At 44.3% G+C, this 17,934-nt stretch overlaps 2 protein-coding genes across 9 annotated transcripts in view; one reads left to right on the forward strand and one right to left on the reverse strand.

Moving 5' to 3' along the window:
* Positions 1 to 366: 366 nt before the first annotated feature.
* Wdr33 (WD repeat domain 33) overlaps positions 367 to 17,934 on the reverse strand; it is a 109,937-nt gene continuing 92,369 nt past the window's right edge. For 7 of the 8 annotated variants that reach the window (XM_005315867.3, XM_078017275.1, XM_078017274.1 and 4 more), the window contains 6 exons: positions 17,683 to 17,791; positions 14,264 to 14,702; positions 9,174 to 9,337; positions 8,985 to 9,077; positions 8,109 to 8,324; positions 367 to 5,561 (listed from right to left, as the gene is read on the reverse strand). In XM_005315867.3, coding sequence (XP_005315924.1) covers positions 5,332 to 5,561; positions 8,109 to 8,324; positions 8,985 to 9,077; positions 9,174 to 9,337; positions 14,264 to 14,702; positions 17,683 to 17,791 — 1,251 coding nt within the window. In that variant the 3' untranslated portion in view covers positions 367 to 5,331. The remainder of the gene's footprint in view (positions 5,562 to 8,108; positions 8,325 to 8,984; positions 9,078 to 9,173; positions 9,338 to 14,263; positions 14,703 to 17,682; positions 17,792 to 17,934) is intronic. The other variant, XM_013363947.4, reaches the window with a different exon arrangement.
* On the forward strand, positions 535 to 1,826 carry Sft2d3 (SFT2 domain containing 3). Its single transcript, XM_005315868.5, has one exon. The coding sequence runs from the start codon at positions 535 to 537 to the stop codon at positions 1,459 to 1,461; it is 927 nt and encodes a 308-aa protein (XP_005315925.2). The 3' UTR covers positions 1,462 to 1,826.

Here is a 17,934-nt window from a genome sequence, read left to right on the forward strand (position 1 = left end):
TTTGTATTTGCTTTCAGAAAGTACACCTAAGTTTAAAAGAAGTAGCAGAAGGTATCAAAAAGCAGCAGGCCTAGGAGGCCGGAGGGTGTGGCATGGGTGTAAGGAACACTCCAAGATGTTATGAGAAAAGTTGAACACAGGGGACTGACCAAGCAAGCGATCAGTGAGGAGATGGGGCGGAGGCACTGAAGACCCAAACCAGGTATGAGGCAGAGGAACCACCACATCTTGCACACGGGATGTAGAGAGGTCGAGGATCTTGCCAGGCCTCTGGCCCAAACCAAGACCAGAAGACAAGCAAGGTCGAGGTGGGTGTTAACCGTTCATTTATCAACTGTGACCTGGTTCTCAAAGAAATCAAATTAGTTCTGTGGGTCTAAACGTTTTTAAAACTTTATTTTGAGATAACTAGATGTGCGTGCTGCATTAAGAAACGAGATCCCTCCATACCACAGTATAGCAGCCCATGTAGCTATTGACAGTCTGGACAGTATTTCCAGAGGGGTACTTTGTGTGCCACACTCCCAACTTTTAATGCTGCCAGGACTCGTCCAGCGGCTACAATCCAAAGAACCGGTTCTGGCACTGAGAGAACGACTGGCAAGAGGTGCGGGGCGGGCCAGCAGACCAGACCTCGAGACTGCTCCAGTCTGCACAGAGACTGCCCTGCATGGCCACGCGCGCCACAGGCCCCGCCCCTTCCGCAGAGTCCACCAACCGCCGCCATCTAGCCAAGCCACTGCTGCCGCAAACGAGGAAAGCAGGAAGCGCTTGACAGCCCTCCTCTCCGTCGCCGTCCCGTCGGAGATGGCAGACCTCCACCGCCAGCTGCAGGACTACCTGTCGCAGAGCAAAGCGGGCAGGCCGGCGGAAGCGGAGCAGCTACTCGCTTCGGAGACTGCTGAAGAGCCTGCGGCAGGGGTCGGACCGACGGGAGCGTGGCTTGGACGCGCTGGCCTGCGGTGGACGTGGCCGCGAAGTCACACGGAGCCGGCGGCGGCGAGCCAGGCGTGCCTGCCGAGCGTGACGCGCGGGCAGCAGCTGGCTGCGGGTGGAGCCTGTCTGCTGCTGGCCGCGCTCTGCTTCTGTCTGGCGGCACTCTACGCGCCAGTGTTGCTGCTGCGCGCGCGCAAATTCGCGCTGCTCTGGTCGTTGGGCTCAGTGCTGGCTCTCGCCGGCGGCGCGATACTGCGAGGCGGGGCGGCGTGCGGACGTCTGCTACGCTGCGAGGAGACGCCGTCGAGGCCCGCGCTGTTCTACGCGGCCGCGCTGGGAGCCACGCTGTACGCGGCGATGGGTCTGCGCAGTACGCCGCTCACGGCGCTGGGCGCCTGCGCGCAGGTGGCCGCCCTACTGGCCTGGTTGGCTAGCCTGCTGCCGTGGGGCGGTGGCACCGCGCTGCGCCTGGCGCTCGGTCGCTTGGGCCGCCGCGCAGGCCTAGCTAATGCGCTGCCGGTATGAGCCCTGGACATGCGCCGTCAGGGAACGACGCGGAACCTCCCCAGAACCCGGCGCCTGCCGAGCCAAAGACTGCACCCATCCACTCCCGGACTATTCCACCGCAGAACGTACTGATGACACCTGCCGCTTAGGGCGAAGGCGTCGTCCAGACGGTGCTGGCGAGTGTAAATCTTTAGCAGCTGTTTCAAACTGCGACACCAGCGGTTTCCGGTGGTCCTGATCTCACCGTTTCGTGCTATCCTGAGTAGCATGTGCTCTGAAAAGGAAGTTTTGTCGTGGAATTGGTGCTGTGAAGCTGCTCTTAGAAGTTCTTTTTGCACTGTGATTTTAGATTGAGCTGAGTAAAAACGGAACGGCTCTTTGCATTAGTTGTTTTTGTGGTTTTTCTCAGGCTTAACTTTTTATTTTGTCATTTTTTTTTTAATCCAGTAGTAGATGTTGAGCTACAATAGCTTTTTTTGCGGGGGGGGGGGTGGCTGTACCTAAGACTTGGAAATTATTTTCCCTCACTCTTCAGTGTAAATGAATCTCAGAAAAGTATCAGATTAAGCACTACATTTAACCACTGGACTTTAAAAAGTAATTAGTTAAGGAAAAAACCGAGGTAAACTGTCTTAAGAGAAATTGTAAATTTGTTGCCTTATGTAACATTAAAGGAAAATTGGTCCTGAATTAGATATGAAAGTAGGGTAACAAAAGAGACATTTTCTGCCCCAAGTTGCCTGGTATCCAGGAAGATGCCGGTAAACCTTGGAGAGGTCTCAGTGCAGAACTGGGCTAGCAAATCCTGGGAACAGGAAGGTAATTCTACTTTCAGAATTCCCATATTTGTTGGAAATTATGGATTTCTGCAGACTATCACTTCTAATTGTATTTCATTTTTAAAGCAGTTTACAGTTTACTTGTCTTTTCCTTTAAGTTGTAGATGTACACAGTACTTTTATTTATTTTTATGTGGTGCTGAGGATAGAAACCAGTGCCTCACATGTGCTAGGAAAGTGCTGGACCTCTGAGCTATAATCCTAGCCTGTAGTTTACAATTTCCATGGTGATCCTAACACAGTGTAAAATGCTTTTCATATATACTCACTATAGTCCCTTTGTTTTAGGTTCAGTGGTTACTTTTTCCTATTAAATTTATTGCCAGAAAGCAGGGGTCCAGAAAAACTATAGGTTTTACCATTAACTATAAACTAGTAAAATATATTTAGAATTTAAAAGTTCTGTGCCAATGGTTCTTACACTTAACTGGCACATCAGAATTACTCGAAGAGCAACACTTTATTTATATTTATTCAGAATCTCTGGAGGTGGGATCAGGCATTGACATTAAAGCTCCTCTGATGATTCCATTTCAGCCAAAGTTGATAACCACCAAATGCACCAAAAAGTTGCCCTGGCTTTCACAGTTTGAAAATAATTGTTTTTGGGGGGACCGGATTCCAGTGTTGCCCTAACATATTGTGTCAAGCAGCAGAAGAGCACTGCTTCTTCCTCCAGTCCCCAAATGTACATTTTTCTGTCCTGATAATGTCCTAGATATCCAAGATATGATACTGACTGAAGTGACCAACATCCACAGGTGGGCTTGTGAGCTACCACCCCGCTTAGTACTTGCCAATACTGCCTCCTCCCCTATTAATAAATAGGGTTATCTACCTCAAAAAGGTACATTCAAGTTTTCAGGAGTAAGTTATTTTTATAATGGGAAAGACTTGTGCCATTGACTGCTCTTTCTAGTCTCCTAGTTAAATTTCTATTCTAGTTTTAAATTTCTCTAGAATATGCATGGCTGAGGATTTTAGTGTTTTGACATATTTTTATATTGATGCTATTGTAGTTCTTAAGCCAGGATTTTAAAAATTCTTGTTTTCAGCCTGACACAGTGACACATGCCTGTAATCTCAGCTATTTGGGAGGCTGAGGCAGGAGAATCCCAAATTCAGGGTCAGCCTAGACAACTTAGCTAAATCCTGTCTCAAAATAAAAAGAACTGGGGATGTAGCTCAGTGGTAGAAAGCTTGCCCAGCATGCCCAAGGCCCTGGGTGGATCCCTAGTACAGCAAAAAAACAAAAATGTCCAGTATTTTCTCAATTCATTGAAAATCTTGTTTTCAAAGCACCTTATCTTGTATTTATTTGGACAATGATGTTTTAAAATGCCATACATACTATATTTCTGAGTATTTTAATAAATGTATAATGTAGAGATTTCTGTTTTTCTCTAAATTCATTCTCAAAATGTGATCTGGGTATCTGCTTTCCCAGGAACCAGTTATAAAGTTAAATTCTAAATGCTAATAATTCCACATGAAGGAAGGGAACCTAATTTCTATGAGGATTTGGTCTCTGGATCCTTTTAGCTTCCTAGAATTTGATTATGATTTCTTTTACTAATGCTATACAAGTGGAGGACAAATAAAGAATATCCATAAACCTAAAGCAATGCTGATTCTCCTAATAGTGTGTTAATAGTAGGGTGCGGGTAAATGTTTTTAATTTTGAAGTAAAATGAGAATTATTTACTTGGAATCTTTAGGTTGTAATAACCCAAAAATGTACTTGACATTTTTCTCACACCACAGAAAAAACTTGGCCTTTATCATTTTTCCCACTAATACAGCCAGTTCCTATTTCTGTATGCTATCCAACTATGTCAGTGTCCCTTTCCTGAGCAACCACTGAGACTCCAGCACTATTAAGCCTGCCAAGTACACCTGTCTGTCTCCATTGCCAAACTGAAGCTGGCAATATAATGATGTTAAGACAGCTACAGGACTGCCCTTTTAGTAATAAAAAGTTTACTATAAAATCACCAGCATAACAAGTGGTCTCTCTAACTGAATTTTTGACTTTCAATCCAAATTAAACCAAACATTTCTTAAATACATGACAGGAATTCACCATTGACAAGAATGTTTTAGCTTACTCTAAAAACTATTCTCTCCTTTAAACACTGGTATTTCCACAAAGCTAGTATGGAAGAAGAATTGAGGTTTTGCAAAACAGATATTTCAGTCCCTTCCTTTTCAGCTTAGTGTGTGAAATGGCTTTAAAAGTTTTCAAAAGGATGTATGTAGTTAACCTCTAACTTAAACCCAGGTTTTTCTCATCAAAACAAAGCAATTCCAATCTAAAGTGTGGTTACCGGGAGATGTACCCAAGAGCCCATAGTTGGACAGCCAGATTTTTTTCTTGAGTATAATTTTCCATCTGTCAGAGCATGTCTGAGGCTTTTGAACTACATTAAAGTATTCCTCACTGTACAATAAAAACGGTATGAAAGAATATTCAGATAGAATGTTAAAAAGCACCAAGTTCACAAATGAAATTAGATAACCTACCTGTTCCCTCAAGTCTCAAGTCTCCTCATTTACATCAGTAATAACTGTACGACCCTCAGCAGATTAGATACAACGGAAACCAAAGATTTCCTTAAGGCAAGCACTTCACAACTGTTTTTCTGTTAATTCTTGCGTAAATCACATTCTGTATTCATACAAAAACAACTTAATGTTTTTTTCTCTGACAAACTGTACATATATAGAAACAAATTTCCAATTGGACATGAACTTAAAGTTGTGGAGGTGCTCCATGTCTCGTGACACTTAAAAAAAAAAAAAAAGATTCCAGCTTTATCTTCACAAAAACAACTTGGGAGTTAGGGCAATGAGGGTGGACAGGACAAAACAAGTCTAGCTACTCTGGGTAGCTGGCAGCAGTCTCTTCATCTTGAAGACCTCATGAGGGGCTCCTGGGACTCAGCTACCCCAGAAGAGTTCAGGGCTACAATAGTGCGGGCTTCCTTGTGTTTCACTTGGTAAGTCCACAAGTTCTTAAATACTGTCCAGAGAGGCCTAGTACCCACTTCTACCGACCCCTTCCACCACCCCTTGAAGCACCTCGCCTTGGTGGGCCAGAGTTCATGTTGCTCCCTCTACCCCAGTTACTGCCACTCCGGCCCCCTCGAGAAGGGGTGCCACTGCCTGGAGGACCCCCAAAAGGTTCGTCTCTATGGTATCCATCATGGTGGTCTCCATCCAAAGAGCTGGAACGCCCAGATTTTGGCACTCTCTGAGAAGGTCCCGGGCCTCCTCGGCCTGAAATGAAACATTGATATCAAACATGACTTTTTATATTAGAGATTGCTAATCAATAACTCTAGCACAAACTTCACTGTATAATGACAGTGGACCACTAATGGGTATGCCTCTGCCTCTTCCTGACCACTACTTCATCCCATCCTGGCTCGAGGCCACGGTCCCCCAAAGCTGTGCTGCAGATGACAGGAAGCCAAGAGATAAGTATGGAGCACCCCAGGGAAATTCATAATACACTGGGCCAGGTGCCCAAACTATGGGAAGTGTATCTTCACTCTCTTGTGCATTGGGGTGTTTGAGGAAAGGTTTCAAAAGTAGTGACTAAACTCTGGAAGCAACTAAGATACACAAACCACTGCTGCTCTTAATAACAAGGTTCCAGCTAGACTCAGCGTTGACTATGATTGTCCCATAACATTTGGTGCTTTGGCTTCCTTTTACATAGTTTATAAAATAGAATGTTTCTTGAAAAACACTGCCTCTCAAAATTATCTCTCCTAGGGATGGGTTTGTTTCAGACTCAGACACATAAATGTTAGGTATTATTAAAATTTTCTTTTTAAATATATTTTTAAGTTGTCAATGGATTGATTATTTATTTATTTATTTATTTATATACAGTGCTGAGGGCAGAATCCAAGGCCTCATTCATGCATGTCAGATAAGCGCTTTACCAATGAACCACAACTCCAGCCCTAAAATTGTCTTTAAAAAAACTTTTCTCATGAAATGATAGTATTTGGTCCCATCTCTCCCATAATGTGCTCTCAGATCACTAATGCCAACTTTATCTTGAAATTTTGAATAGAAGCTGAATGTAGCTGAGATGCAAGATCAAGGGAGCTGGCCAAATATTATGGCTTCTCTTCTCACAAAGCAGCACAGGCTGACTGGAGGGTAGCTGGGCAGAGATGCCATCATGTATATCATTTCCATACCAGCTACATGTCCTTAGCCAGGGAACATGCAAAGATGTCCTGAGTGCCCAAGAATTCATCCAAGACTAGTAACAAGATATCTATTTGAGTGGGCAAGATCTGGTGATACATGACTCATTTTATTTTGGGCGGGTGGGGGTGGGGTTACCAGGGGTGGAACCCAGGGGCCTTAATCACTGAGCATCCCTAGCCCTTTTTTGTATTTTATTGAAAGACAGGGTCTCACTGAGTTGCTTAGGACCCCACTAAGTTCACTAAATTGCTGAGGCTGGATTTGAATTTGCGATCCTCCTGTGTCAACCTCCCAAGCTGCTGGGATTAACAGTTGCACCACTACACTTGGCTATATAAGTAATTTCTGAGGGTTTTGCTCTGAGAAGACCCAAACAACTGTCAAGAACAAAAGGCAGCCAGACACAGTGGCGCACACTTATAATTCCAGCAGCTCGGAAGGCTGAGGCAGGAGGATCGCAAGTTCAAATCTAGCCTCAACAATTTAGCAAGGTGCTAAAACAAATCATCGAGACCCCATCTCTAAATAAAATACAAAACAAGTCTGGGAATGTGGCTCAGAGACTAAGTGTCACTGGGTTCAAAACAAAGAAAAGAAAGGAAGGAAGGAAGGAAGGAAGGAAGAGAAAGGAAAGGAAAGGAAAGGAAAGGAAAGGAAAGGAAAGGAAAGGAAAGGAAAGGAAAGGAAAGGAAAGGAAAGGAAAAAGAAAGAAAGGAAGGAGGGAGGGGAGGGGAGGGGAGGGGAGGGGAGGGGAGGGGAGGAAAAGAAAAGAAAAGAAAAGAAAAGAAAAGAAAAGAAAAGAAAAGAAAAGAAAAGAAAAGAAAAGAAAAGAAGGCAGAACTTTGTAATGGGGGGACTGCAAACATAAGGCAAGTGAACTTGGGGCAGGAAGCACATGATGTTAGGACACTAAGCAGCTGTCTTTCCCAAACCACACCACATATGCCACTGCCCAGCTCAACCTGAAGCCAGACTTGTGGTTAACATTCAGTAACTACTGCTCCTGGCTTAAGATAGCACCACCTTCATTAAGATAAAGATTCAATGTTTTGAGGTGTAAAGAGAATCTGTTGCCGTCCTGGAAACACCTCCTGCAGGCCATGTTCCTCCAAGTCTTGTGATTTGAGCGTAAGCGATGTCCTCTCTGGCTCAAGCTGAAAAAAGCAACACTGAAGCTGGAAGAGGATAACTCATCCCCTTCTGCTGAGGACACACATGAGGGCTCCAAGCAGGCATGAGTGGAGGCCAATCAGATCAGGAGTCTCCAGAAAGCAAGTCTGGCAGAGGGAGAGTGTGGAGACCCTTCAGCAAAGAGCTGAAGTGGAAACCGTGACAAACCAGAGATTCCTAGAAGTAACCAGAGACTGCAGGATTGAGTTTGCAGTCACCAGAGGCTGCTCCATCCATCTGTGGTGTGAACCCAAGCAAACCTTGATCTGCACCACATTTGGGAGCATATGCCTCCTCAGAGCCTAGCCCCAGAGGTCAGAATGGAGAACAGACCCGAGGTACCCTAGTAGGGGTACATGGGACAGGCACAGACCAGGCCTCCCTCCCACTGCAACTCCTGAACTGGAATCACTAGTCTCTCTTTACCTTTGCCTCCTCGGTCCTCAGAAGGGCCCCCTGGAGCCTCCATCTCTCTGTGCTCAGAAGTGCCTGGCCCATCATGCCAGGGGCGCTTTCGGGGTGGCAGGGATGCCATGTCCATGCCTTGTAGAGAAGAAGAGCGCTCTCTGCTGGCTGGGGAATGACCGTCATGAGGGGGATGATCAGGGCGGGGAGCATCACGGAAATGTTCATGACCTGGTCCTGAAATAAGAACACAGATCCATGAGGCTAAGAATCTGATAATGACATTACAGTAAGCTGTGACCAAAAGCTGATGAAAATGATACCACAGAAGACACAGAGGAACTTGAGAACCACCATTCGTTTCACACAGGAAACATATGCTTAATAGGCCAGGTGTAAGTCACACCATAACTACATAAGAAAGGCCAAGATTAGAAATCAATGCACCTGAAGGAAAATATAGTTCAGGTAAGTGATTCTCAGATGTTTTAGCCTCAGAACATCCTACAATCTTAAAAACTGTTGAGGAACCCAAACAGATTCCCTTAATGAGACTTATATTTACTAATATTTACAGTGTTAGCAATTAAAAGCAATTTTCAATTCATTTAACTTTATTCTCCAAAACAAGAAAACTCAGTGAAAAGAGTGGTATTATTTTATATTTAAACAAGTTCCTTTCCTGTTTGGCTTAAGAGAAAAAAGGATTGGATTCTCCCAATACTTCTACATTCTATCTACTAAGATAAAATGTCGTGTTGGAAAGACAGGAAGGCAACTCGGCCACCATGGAGATGCAAGTTGGAAAAGACAGGATGTGGAGGGCTCCTGGGCCCCACTTTGTGAACTGTTGGTCTAGTGTAAGCCCGAGACATTCAACAAGCACTTCTTCCCCACCTGGCTCTCGGTTTCCATCCCAGGAGTCTGGCTTCCGTCCTCCTTCAAAGCGAGGGAACTCGTCAGGGGTGGGAAGTAAACCTTTCCTTCCTCCTACAAAGCAGAGCAAACAATACTGTGCTCACAGACTGTCCAGCTGTGCTCACAACCACCTATCCCTCCAGACCAGGTGTCCTCCACACTGCTCACCTCGTGGGGCACCTCGACCTCGGCCTCTGAGATCTCGTGCTCTGGCTGCCTCATCAGAAGCATCAAAATTCTCTTCTGGACCAAAGTCTTCAGGACCAGGAAAACCATCCCTTCCTCTGGGTGGGGCACGACCCTCATGTCTTGGGGGTGCTCCTCTTCTGAAGCTATAAAGAAAAAACAGAACATCCATCTCCTGGAATACCCTCTACGTATGTTGGAGATGTGTTATATACAACATCAATGGGGAGAAAAACAAATTGCGACCATATTTTTTTAAAATATTCATTTTACAAATCCTAATATCAGAGGCCAAAGCAGACAGGAAAAAAACATTGCAGAATGTGAGGTTACTTCAGGTTGCTTTTAGGAAGAGTAAGAGTGATCGGCACTTCGTAGGTGCCTATGTCATGCCAAGTGCCTTCCACATATTACTTGGTTGCAGTTCCTCCTGACAACAACCACTGCGGTGCCTCTCCTCTGGCTCTGTTCTTCTGATGAGCACACTGAGGCCCAGAGAACTAAAGTCATTTAGGGACACACAGGAAATAAAGGCTATGATATGAATTCAAGACAGTCTGGATGCTCAGCCCGGGCTCTCTGTCACTGCCTCCCAAGTGCTTTTCATTATCATCTACATTTTTGAGACGGGGTCTTACTATGTTGCCGTTGGTCTCCAACACCTAGGCTCAGCCTCCTCCCACTGTGCCTAGTGATCATCTGTGTTTTTATGATGAACATGTGTTACTTACATAATCAGGAAAAAGGGGGTGCAGATTATGCTAGCCAACTGTCCTGGACATGGTTCGGAGTGTGGGCTCTGTAACCTGTCCACAGCCTTCACCTGGGGCAGGCCCAACTGATATGAGCTGCCCCAGTGGCCCCAGTCTACTGTTGACTGGCATGCAGGGGGCACCTGGCCTTCAGATGGCCCATGAACTGGTTGGCTAGCAATCTGGTGCCCTAGTGGGTGGACAACTTTCCTTTTACTCTCAGGAACCTTGCAATTGAGAGTCTTAAGTTGGCTGAGAATACTGCTGAAGCAGAAAGGTTATAAGGAAGCCTAGGGGAGAACAGAGAAAGTGACCTGCAACCAGAAAAAGGTGTACAAGCATACCAAGAGAGGTCAGTCACTGCCAAAAGGGCTGGAAGGAGCTGGGCATAGGCCTGTCTACATGTGCTGTCCTTCCTGTGTGTGGCCTCCTTTCAACCATGCCTTCTGCTCTTTCTTGAGTTTCCATTCAGTTATCTTTTGCTTAGAGTTTCCATACTAACAGTAAAGTTGAAATAGTACAATGAACCCACATAGACCCTTTACCTAGATTCATCATTTTGCTATGGGTGCTTTATATTATCTACTTACAAATGTGTTTTCTAAACCGTCTGAAAATCAGAGGCCAACAACATGATGCTTCAACTCTAAATACTTCAGTGTTTCTTTCAAGAGCAGGAACTTCCTTCTGCCTAACCATAATATCATTGTCATTCTCAGTAATATGTGATATTATTTAACATACAGTCCAGCTGTAACTTCCCCAGCTGTCCCCAAAACATCAATTAGAGCCAATTGTTTCTCAGTAGAATTCAGTCATGACTACACATTGTTATTTTAGTAGTCATGTCTCTTTGGTCTCCTCCTATATCTTGTCTTTAATGACCTAGGGGTTTGTGAGGGTCTGTCCAGATGTTTTATAGAACACCCCACAATCTGAATCTACCTGATTATTTTCTCATGACTAGATCCAGGTTACACACTTTTGGCAATGGTTGCTTAGACCTCAGGATACCAGTTTGTCTCCTTGTTGATAATGCAAAGGTGTGGTGGCAACCAGATTTTGTTGCTACAAAGGTACATCTTCTCCTTTGCAATTGATAAGTAATCTGTGGGGTGATCTTGCTTCCCCACAATCTTTTCCCCAAAAGTCTTGACACCCAATGCCAATCCTTGCTTATATCAAGTTATGACAGTGATTGCTCCTAACAGAGGTGATTTTCTAATTCCATTACTCCTCAGTTGATCCCTGGCACTCTGCTTAAAAGAGGTTTCTTTAGAGCCAGGCACCGTGGAGCATGCCTATGATCCCAATGACTCCAGAGGCTGAGGTAGGAGAATTATAAATTCAAAGTCAGCCCCAGCAACTTTTGAGATCCACCTCCATCTCAAATTAAAAAAAAATAAAATAAAAGGCGGGGGAGCAGCTTTCTCTTGCCCTCCACCTTTCCCTCCAGCTTTGTTTTTAATAACCTTTTTGGCCTGAGTTGACTTTACCAAATCATGCTTCCTGAAGCAAGGCAGGTGTGCCTAGGACACTGGCAAAGATAATAAACCAGGGTGAGGATGTGACTAGACAAGATGAGGAGAGGTAAGTGGGCTAAAACAAGTCACAGTAAGGGGCATTGTTTCCTTGAAATTCAGCAGGATTCTTCTTATGTGTAGGCATCTGCTGTACCATTGCCCTAGTTACAAAGGGATCCAGAGGGTCTAATTCCCCTTACCAGAAAATACCTTCTGTTGTGGGTTAAATATTTGTTCCCACAAAATTCATATGGTGAAGCTCTCATCAGCAGCATGATGGTATTTGGAAGTAATTACATCTGTATCAAATGATGGGTGTGGAGCCCTGGTAGTGGGAATAGAACGCTCATAAGGAGAGATAAAAGTGAGAACTCCCCAACCCCCTAATGTGAAGATACGTAAGATTCCAAGTCAGGAAGAGGACTCTAACCAGAAACCAACCCTACTGCACCTTGACCTAAAACTTCCAGGCTCCAGAAATGTGAGAAAATAATTCCTGCCATGTAAGCCACACAGCCTGTGGTATTTTGTTATGGTAGTCAAAGCAGAAAAATATACATTCTAATGGACTGACCCTCTCAAATCACTCTCCTGATTAACAAACAGGTCCACTTATTGAAGATGATCACTGAGCACCTACATCATGCTGCCACTACTGCTCTAGGGGCTGAGGAGATAGTGGGAAGTTGATGTGCTTACAGGAGAAACATGCAATAAAGAAATACATTCCACCCTCTGTATCCACAACTGGGATTAAACAAATCATATACTGCAATTAAAAAAAAAATTGTGTCTCTACTAAATATCTACAGACCACTTTTTCTTGTCATTGATCCTTAAATAAATATACAGCAACTATTTACACAGTACTTATATTGTATTAGGTATTAGAAGCAATCTAGAAATGATTTAAAAGTATTTGGAAGGATGTAAATGGCATGCATGGGGAAACCAATACCCCTCAGATATTGGAGAACAAAGTGTGTATGACTTAATGTCAAGCAGTGCCATGAGTTACAATGAAATATAAAGGTGGGCAGAAACCTGAAGTGAACCACAAATATCTGAAGTGTGTTCCTGGAATAGGGAAGAGTGAGTACAGAAATCTGGGGGTAGGAACATATCTGGCATGTTTGAAGAGCAGCACAAAGCTGTGAAAGGGTATAGGTTGTGGGTCTGTCACTGACAGAGGAAATATGACATAAATTCAGACAAAAGAATAATAATGTGAAATTCTGCCCAAGATCAGAAAGTCAAGAAATCATGGAAGTTATGCAGATGCCAAGTTCTTATTTCAAAGAGAATACCTAGATATTATTTTTAAAAAGGGCCAGATGCAGGGCTGGGGATGTGGCTGAAGCGGTAGCGCGCTCGCCTGGCATGCGTGCGGCCCGGGTTCGATCCTCAGCACCACATACAAACAAAGATGTGTCCGCCGAAAACTAAAAAATAAATATTAAAAACTCTCTCTCTCTCTCTCTCTCATGTAAAAATTAAAAAAAAAAAAAAAAAAAAAAAAAAAGGGGGGCCAGATGCAGTGGTGCACACCTGTAATCCCAGAGGCTCAGGAGACTGGGATTACAGGTATAATCACGAGTTCAAAGCCAGCCTCAGCAATTTAGCGAGGGTGTAGGCAACTCAGTGAGACTCTGTCTCAAAATAAAATACAAAAAGACTGGGGATGTGGCTCAGTGGTTTAGTGCCCTTCAGTTCAATCCCAGGTCCAACCCCCACCACCACAAAAAAAAAGTTTGTTTGTTTGTTTGTTTAAACCCAATAGCTGTTTCCCTTAGCCCTTGCTATTTTACCCTTCCTGGCCAAATTATTATCAGCAATTCTTTTCTAACATATCCCCAAAGCATGAAGGTGGCCAATACTTCACAATGGTGTACACTTATAATCCCAGCAACTCAGAAGGCTGAGGCAGGAGGATTAAAAGTTTGAGGCCAGCCTGGATAACTTAGTGAGACTCCATCTCAAACTTATAAAATGAAAAGGATTTGGGATATAGCTCAGTGATAAGAGCACCACTGGCTACTGTGCACAAAAAGAAAACAAAACACCACAGAGTAAGAGGACAAGGGACAATGCCTGAAGGACAGTAGAGATAGAATTGCTGGACACAGGGGCCTGACTCTTAACCCTTACACTTACAAGACCCAGAAAGTCTAGCCCCACCTGATTCTGTCTGATCCCTTGTTTAGGATGCTCAAAGTAACACCTAGCTCATGGATTCCATGTACCAATCAAATGAAGTGTCAGTGCCTGACACAGAGCAAAATTCAACATCATCACTAATTATTCTGAGTCTTACTTGAGATTATCCCAATTCTTGTTTTGTTTTGTTTTTTTCTATTCTTTTGTTTTTTTCAAGCCGGATCTAAGCTTAACAGGAAGTTTACTTTTCAGTTCCATTTAACTTGGCAATTACATAAGAATTGCATCTATTTCACAATCTCAATTTAGGTATCTGGCTCTCATTTCATCATTTAATCAAAGTGAACCTAGAAATTTTTAATACAGATCCAAGACCCTCTCATAGTATACTGATCACCATCTCTTTTTAAAAAAGAATTTTAAAAAATATATAAAGAGAAAGATCTCTAAACTGTAAAGACTAAAAAAACAAAAACACAAAGCATAATGTTGTTTAAGCCTAAATGCAAAACCTAGAGAAGACAGGGTTAGTAACCAGTGTAGTACTCTCGCCCAGTGAAAGAGGAAAGAGACCTTTGTGGAGAGAACTGATAAAAGGCCCCAGGGAAGAGGCGGTGGACTTGCGCAGTATGTGTCCCACCTTTCTTCTCTGCGCCCTCGAAAACGTGGGTCCTCGGGCTCCCGAGGGAAGCGCTCCTCTCCAGGTCTGCGGCCTTCCCATGCCCCTGGAGGGCCTCGGGCAGCACCCCTGCCATCTCCCTCGCTGAATTCCCTGTGATCAGGAGGAAACGGAGGCCCAGGGCCCCCTCGCCTCCATTTCTCTTCCTGTGGCAAAGGTCCTCCTCGCCCCTCAAATTCACGTAAGCGGTGGCCAAAGCGCTTGTCGGGGTGGAAGTCGTCAGGTCTGCTGAAGTCATCGGGGAAGTCAGGGTGAGGGCCACGCCTGTCAGGGGGACCCCTGCAGTCCTGGCCACCCCGAAAAGGCCCTCTCTCAGGCCCATGCTCAGGGCCACCACTCTGCTCATGCCGCCTCTCTGACATCGGGCCTAGGTGATGGTTTGGAGGGCCACGGGAGTCACCTGAAGGAAAGAAAGCTGACCATTACCATGACATCCAGAAAGCCTGCCAACACAGGTCTGACCTGCAGCATCTCGACGTTTCAGGATGTATAAGAATGTTTTCCCTCTGGGTTCTCAGCATACTTAGAAGACAGTATCCCCGAGGCACCATACAATGGAAATACCATGGGCTCTGGATACAGAATTCAGCTTCACCTCTCAGTAGCTAAGTAGATTGACCTCAGGCAAACAATTAATATCAAATGAGACCAGCAGTATCTACCTCCTAGTATATACTAGAAAACATCTGAGAGAGCCTCCGGAGCATGAGAATGAGCTTCCCTTCCCCATACCTATTCTTTCAATGATTTCATTAGGGTCAGTGGCTCCACACTCAAGAGGGCACATCAGAGAAAAGTAATTCCTCCTTTGTACTTCAGAAAGCTACCAAGGTCATTATAAGGTTCCAGGTCTACACTGCTACCACCCAAAATGCCACCCCTTTAACCCCTGACTCATTTAACTTGATCCCTTCATTAATATGAGAAATCTCAACACATTGCTCTTTGAGGTTCATGGAACCATGGGCACCTCTAATAACTGCCTGGTGACCACACAGCCTTGCTGTGCTTGTTTGAGTTTACAAGAACACCTTTTCCACCCCATTTTAGCAAAGATGTCCCTCATTTACAATATTAGCACCATTCTTTGAAGGCAGAGTTTGGGAATCCACTAAAGATAGCACCTACCTAGCACACGCGAGACTCTAGGTTTGACTTCCAGCAAGGGAGGAGTGGGGGAGCAGAGCTTAATAAAAAAGGGAAAGTCCAATGAAATGAATATGTACTGGTTAAATTAGTCTATCTCCTGATTCTGAAGGAACTGTTTTTCTGTCTACTGAGCTAACTACAGTAGCCACTGCAAATGTACACCTACTTTCTGCCAACAAACAATTTAAATAAAACATTTTTTAAAAGGAGGTAGCAAAGAGATTCTTGCTTCTGAAACAAGAGTGTTTTTTTTCCTTGCAGTACTAAGGCCTGCAAGAAAACACAGGGCCTCATCCATGCAAGGCAAGCACTCTGCTAAAACAATTAAGTTTTTATGAGCTGGGGATATAGTTTACTGGTGGAGCACTTGCCTAGCATGTATAAGGCCCCAGGTTTAAACATATGTATAGGAAAAACAATTCAAACCTTAAGTTTAAGAATGAAATCCTTCTACTTGCCCAACTCATGCTTTTTACTGATGTTCCCTGGCAATAAGATGACCCTCTCAGTGTAACACAGTCAGCCATAATTCTTTGCCATCTCCCTCCCTTTCACTTTTTCTTGGTCATTTCAATTCTTCCTAACCGTTCAACATGAATAAAAGCTTAAACATCTCAGTATAAAAATATGCCATTAGAAAGAGTCTCTCTAGCTCAGTCTGTCCCTTCTTTCCCCTTGGCTGTCTTCTCCATGCTGAGGCAAGCCCTTTCCTAAGGTAGTCTCTGTTCAGTTTGCAAATATCTTTGATCCACTTCCCTCTGGAATATAGGACACTCAATTCTGTGTGTTCCTGCAGCTAAGGCCTTCTCTGACTTGATGTTACCTCAACTTATTAGACATGGCCTTCCTCTGGTCTGAGAAAGCTGCAAATGTTGCATTTGGACTTACCTATGATTATTAATCCCCCCATTATCTCTACTTGTTTAAAGTACCCTGCTTCCAAGAAAAGAAACCCACCACTACAAATAAGAAGGGATGTGGCACTGGCGATGGGTGGCAATGGAGGTTAATCCAGTAGGGGATGGAAGGGCCACTTTCTCAGCTCTCCCTTCAACCTTTGGTCCCTGGGAAGAGAAAGAGGAGGAAAAGGGGGTGTGGGGGTGGGATGAGTAGAGAGAAAGGGGAAGAGCAAGGAGAAGGAGACTAGTGGAGACAGATACAGGGTAGGGAAAGGAAGAGAAGCAGCTCTCAGTTTGTGGATGACAGTATTTGGGGGATTAGACTTTCTTAGGGTCCCCAAGTCTCAGAGATGGCTCTCAGTGTTTTCATTCTCTCCCTATGAGTCACCTCTCTCCTGAATATCCTCCACTACCACTTTCATGTAATGAGTTAGAAATAAACACTCTCCAATTCCTTGACCTCACCCTATCCTACCTCTGAATCTCACATAAACTCAAGGCTGAGCTCTAAATTTCCAAAATTCCAGGGCTACAAATGCCAACAAAGACTTCTCTTAATCTGATAAAATTCTGTTTCCTAACTGCCCTTGGTCCACACTCCTCAGTATCATCCCCAACCCCAACTCTCTTAATAGCACTGCCCCATTTTGCCCTCCAGTTCTGAGGTGGTGGGGTGAGAGGGTGCAACATGCAGTAGGTCAGCCCAACTAGGGCCATTGGTGCTGGCATACCTCTTTCAGTTTTGGGGATCAGCTCATAAGCCCCACAGCTATTGCTGACAATTCTCATCCCTTCACTTTATATATCAACAACCTGAGGCACCACACATTAATACATCGCTTTCTTCTTTTCAAATGGTGTAGGACAATGAAAATTGTTAAAGAATTTACCATAAGACATAATTTGGGGTGATAAACACTGTTAAAATCCTGACTCCTTTACCCTGACAAAAAAATTAAGTAGAAACAGTTGAGCTCTTGAGGATGATGAATGCGCACTTGCATTTCATGAGCTCAGGAGCCACTTCCACTCCAGGCAGGGGACAGGCCAGCCTGCAGCACACATGCTCCTGCCAAAACCTGTCTGGTGGTGACACCACCATATCTGGTGATGAGGAGCTCAGATCCTTTGGCCAGCATTGTTGCCTAACTAAACACACATATAAAAACAACATAAGATACAGCTATTATCTGAAATGGCCATACCCTTATTTCCCCCAGCAGTTCAAAAGACCATTCTATTAATTACTTACAAACAAAAACATCTATTAACTATAAAATGTATATGCTGGATGTAGAAAACAATCTCTTATTCAGCCAAGCAGATATTTACCTTTGTTAGGGCCAGGTCCTTGTCCAGGGTTCAGAGGGGGGATGCGACCTTGTGCTCCCTGTTGTCCTAAGCCTGGTATGAGGGGCGGGGGGCCTGTACTTTGTCCTTCCTGAAAAGATGTTTTCAAAGTGGGAATGTGAAATCATAGACTTGTGCTTCAAATGCATTATCATGTAACAAGATAAAAATACTAGGTTGCCCCAAAGCCTGCAGCACTAAATATTTAGTGACACTAGAATAAAATTGTCCCTA

This window comes from Ictidomys tridecemlineatus, chromosome 7, assembly GCF_052094955.1.
Source record: "Ictidomys tridecemlineatus isolate mIctTri1 chromosome 7, mIctTri1.hap1, whole genome shotgun sequence".
Lineage (NCBI taxonomy): Eukaryota > Metazoa > Chordata > Mammalia > Rodentia > Sciuridae > Ictidomys > Ictidomys tridecemlineatus.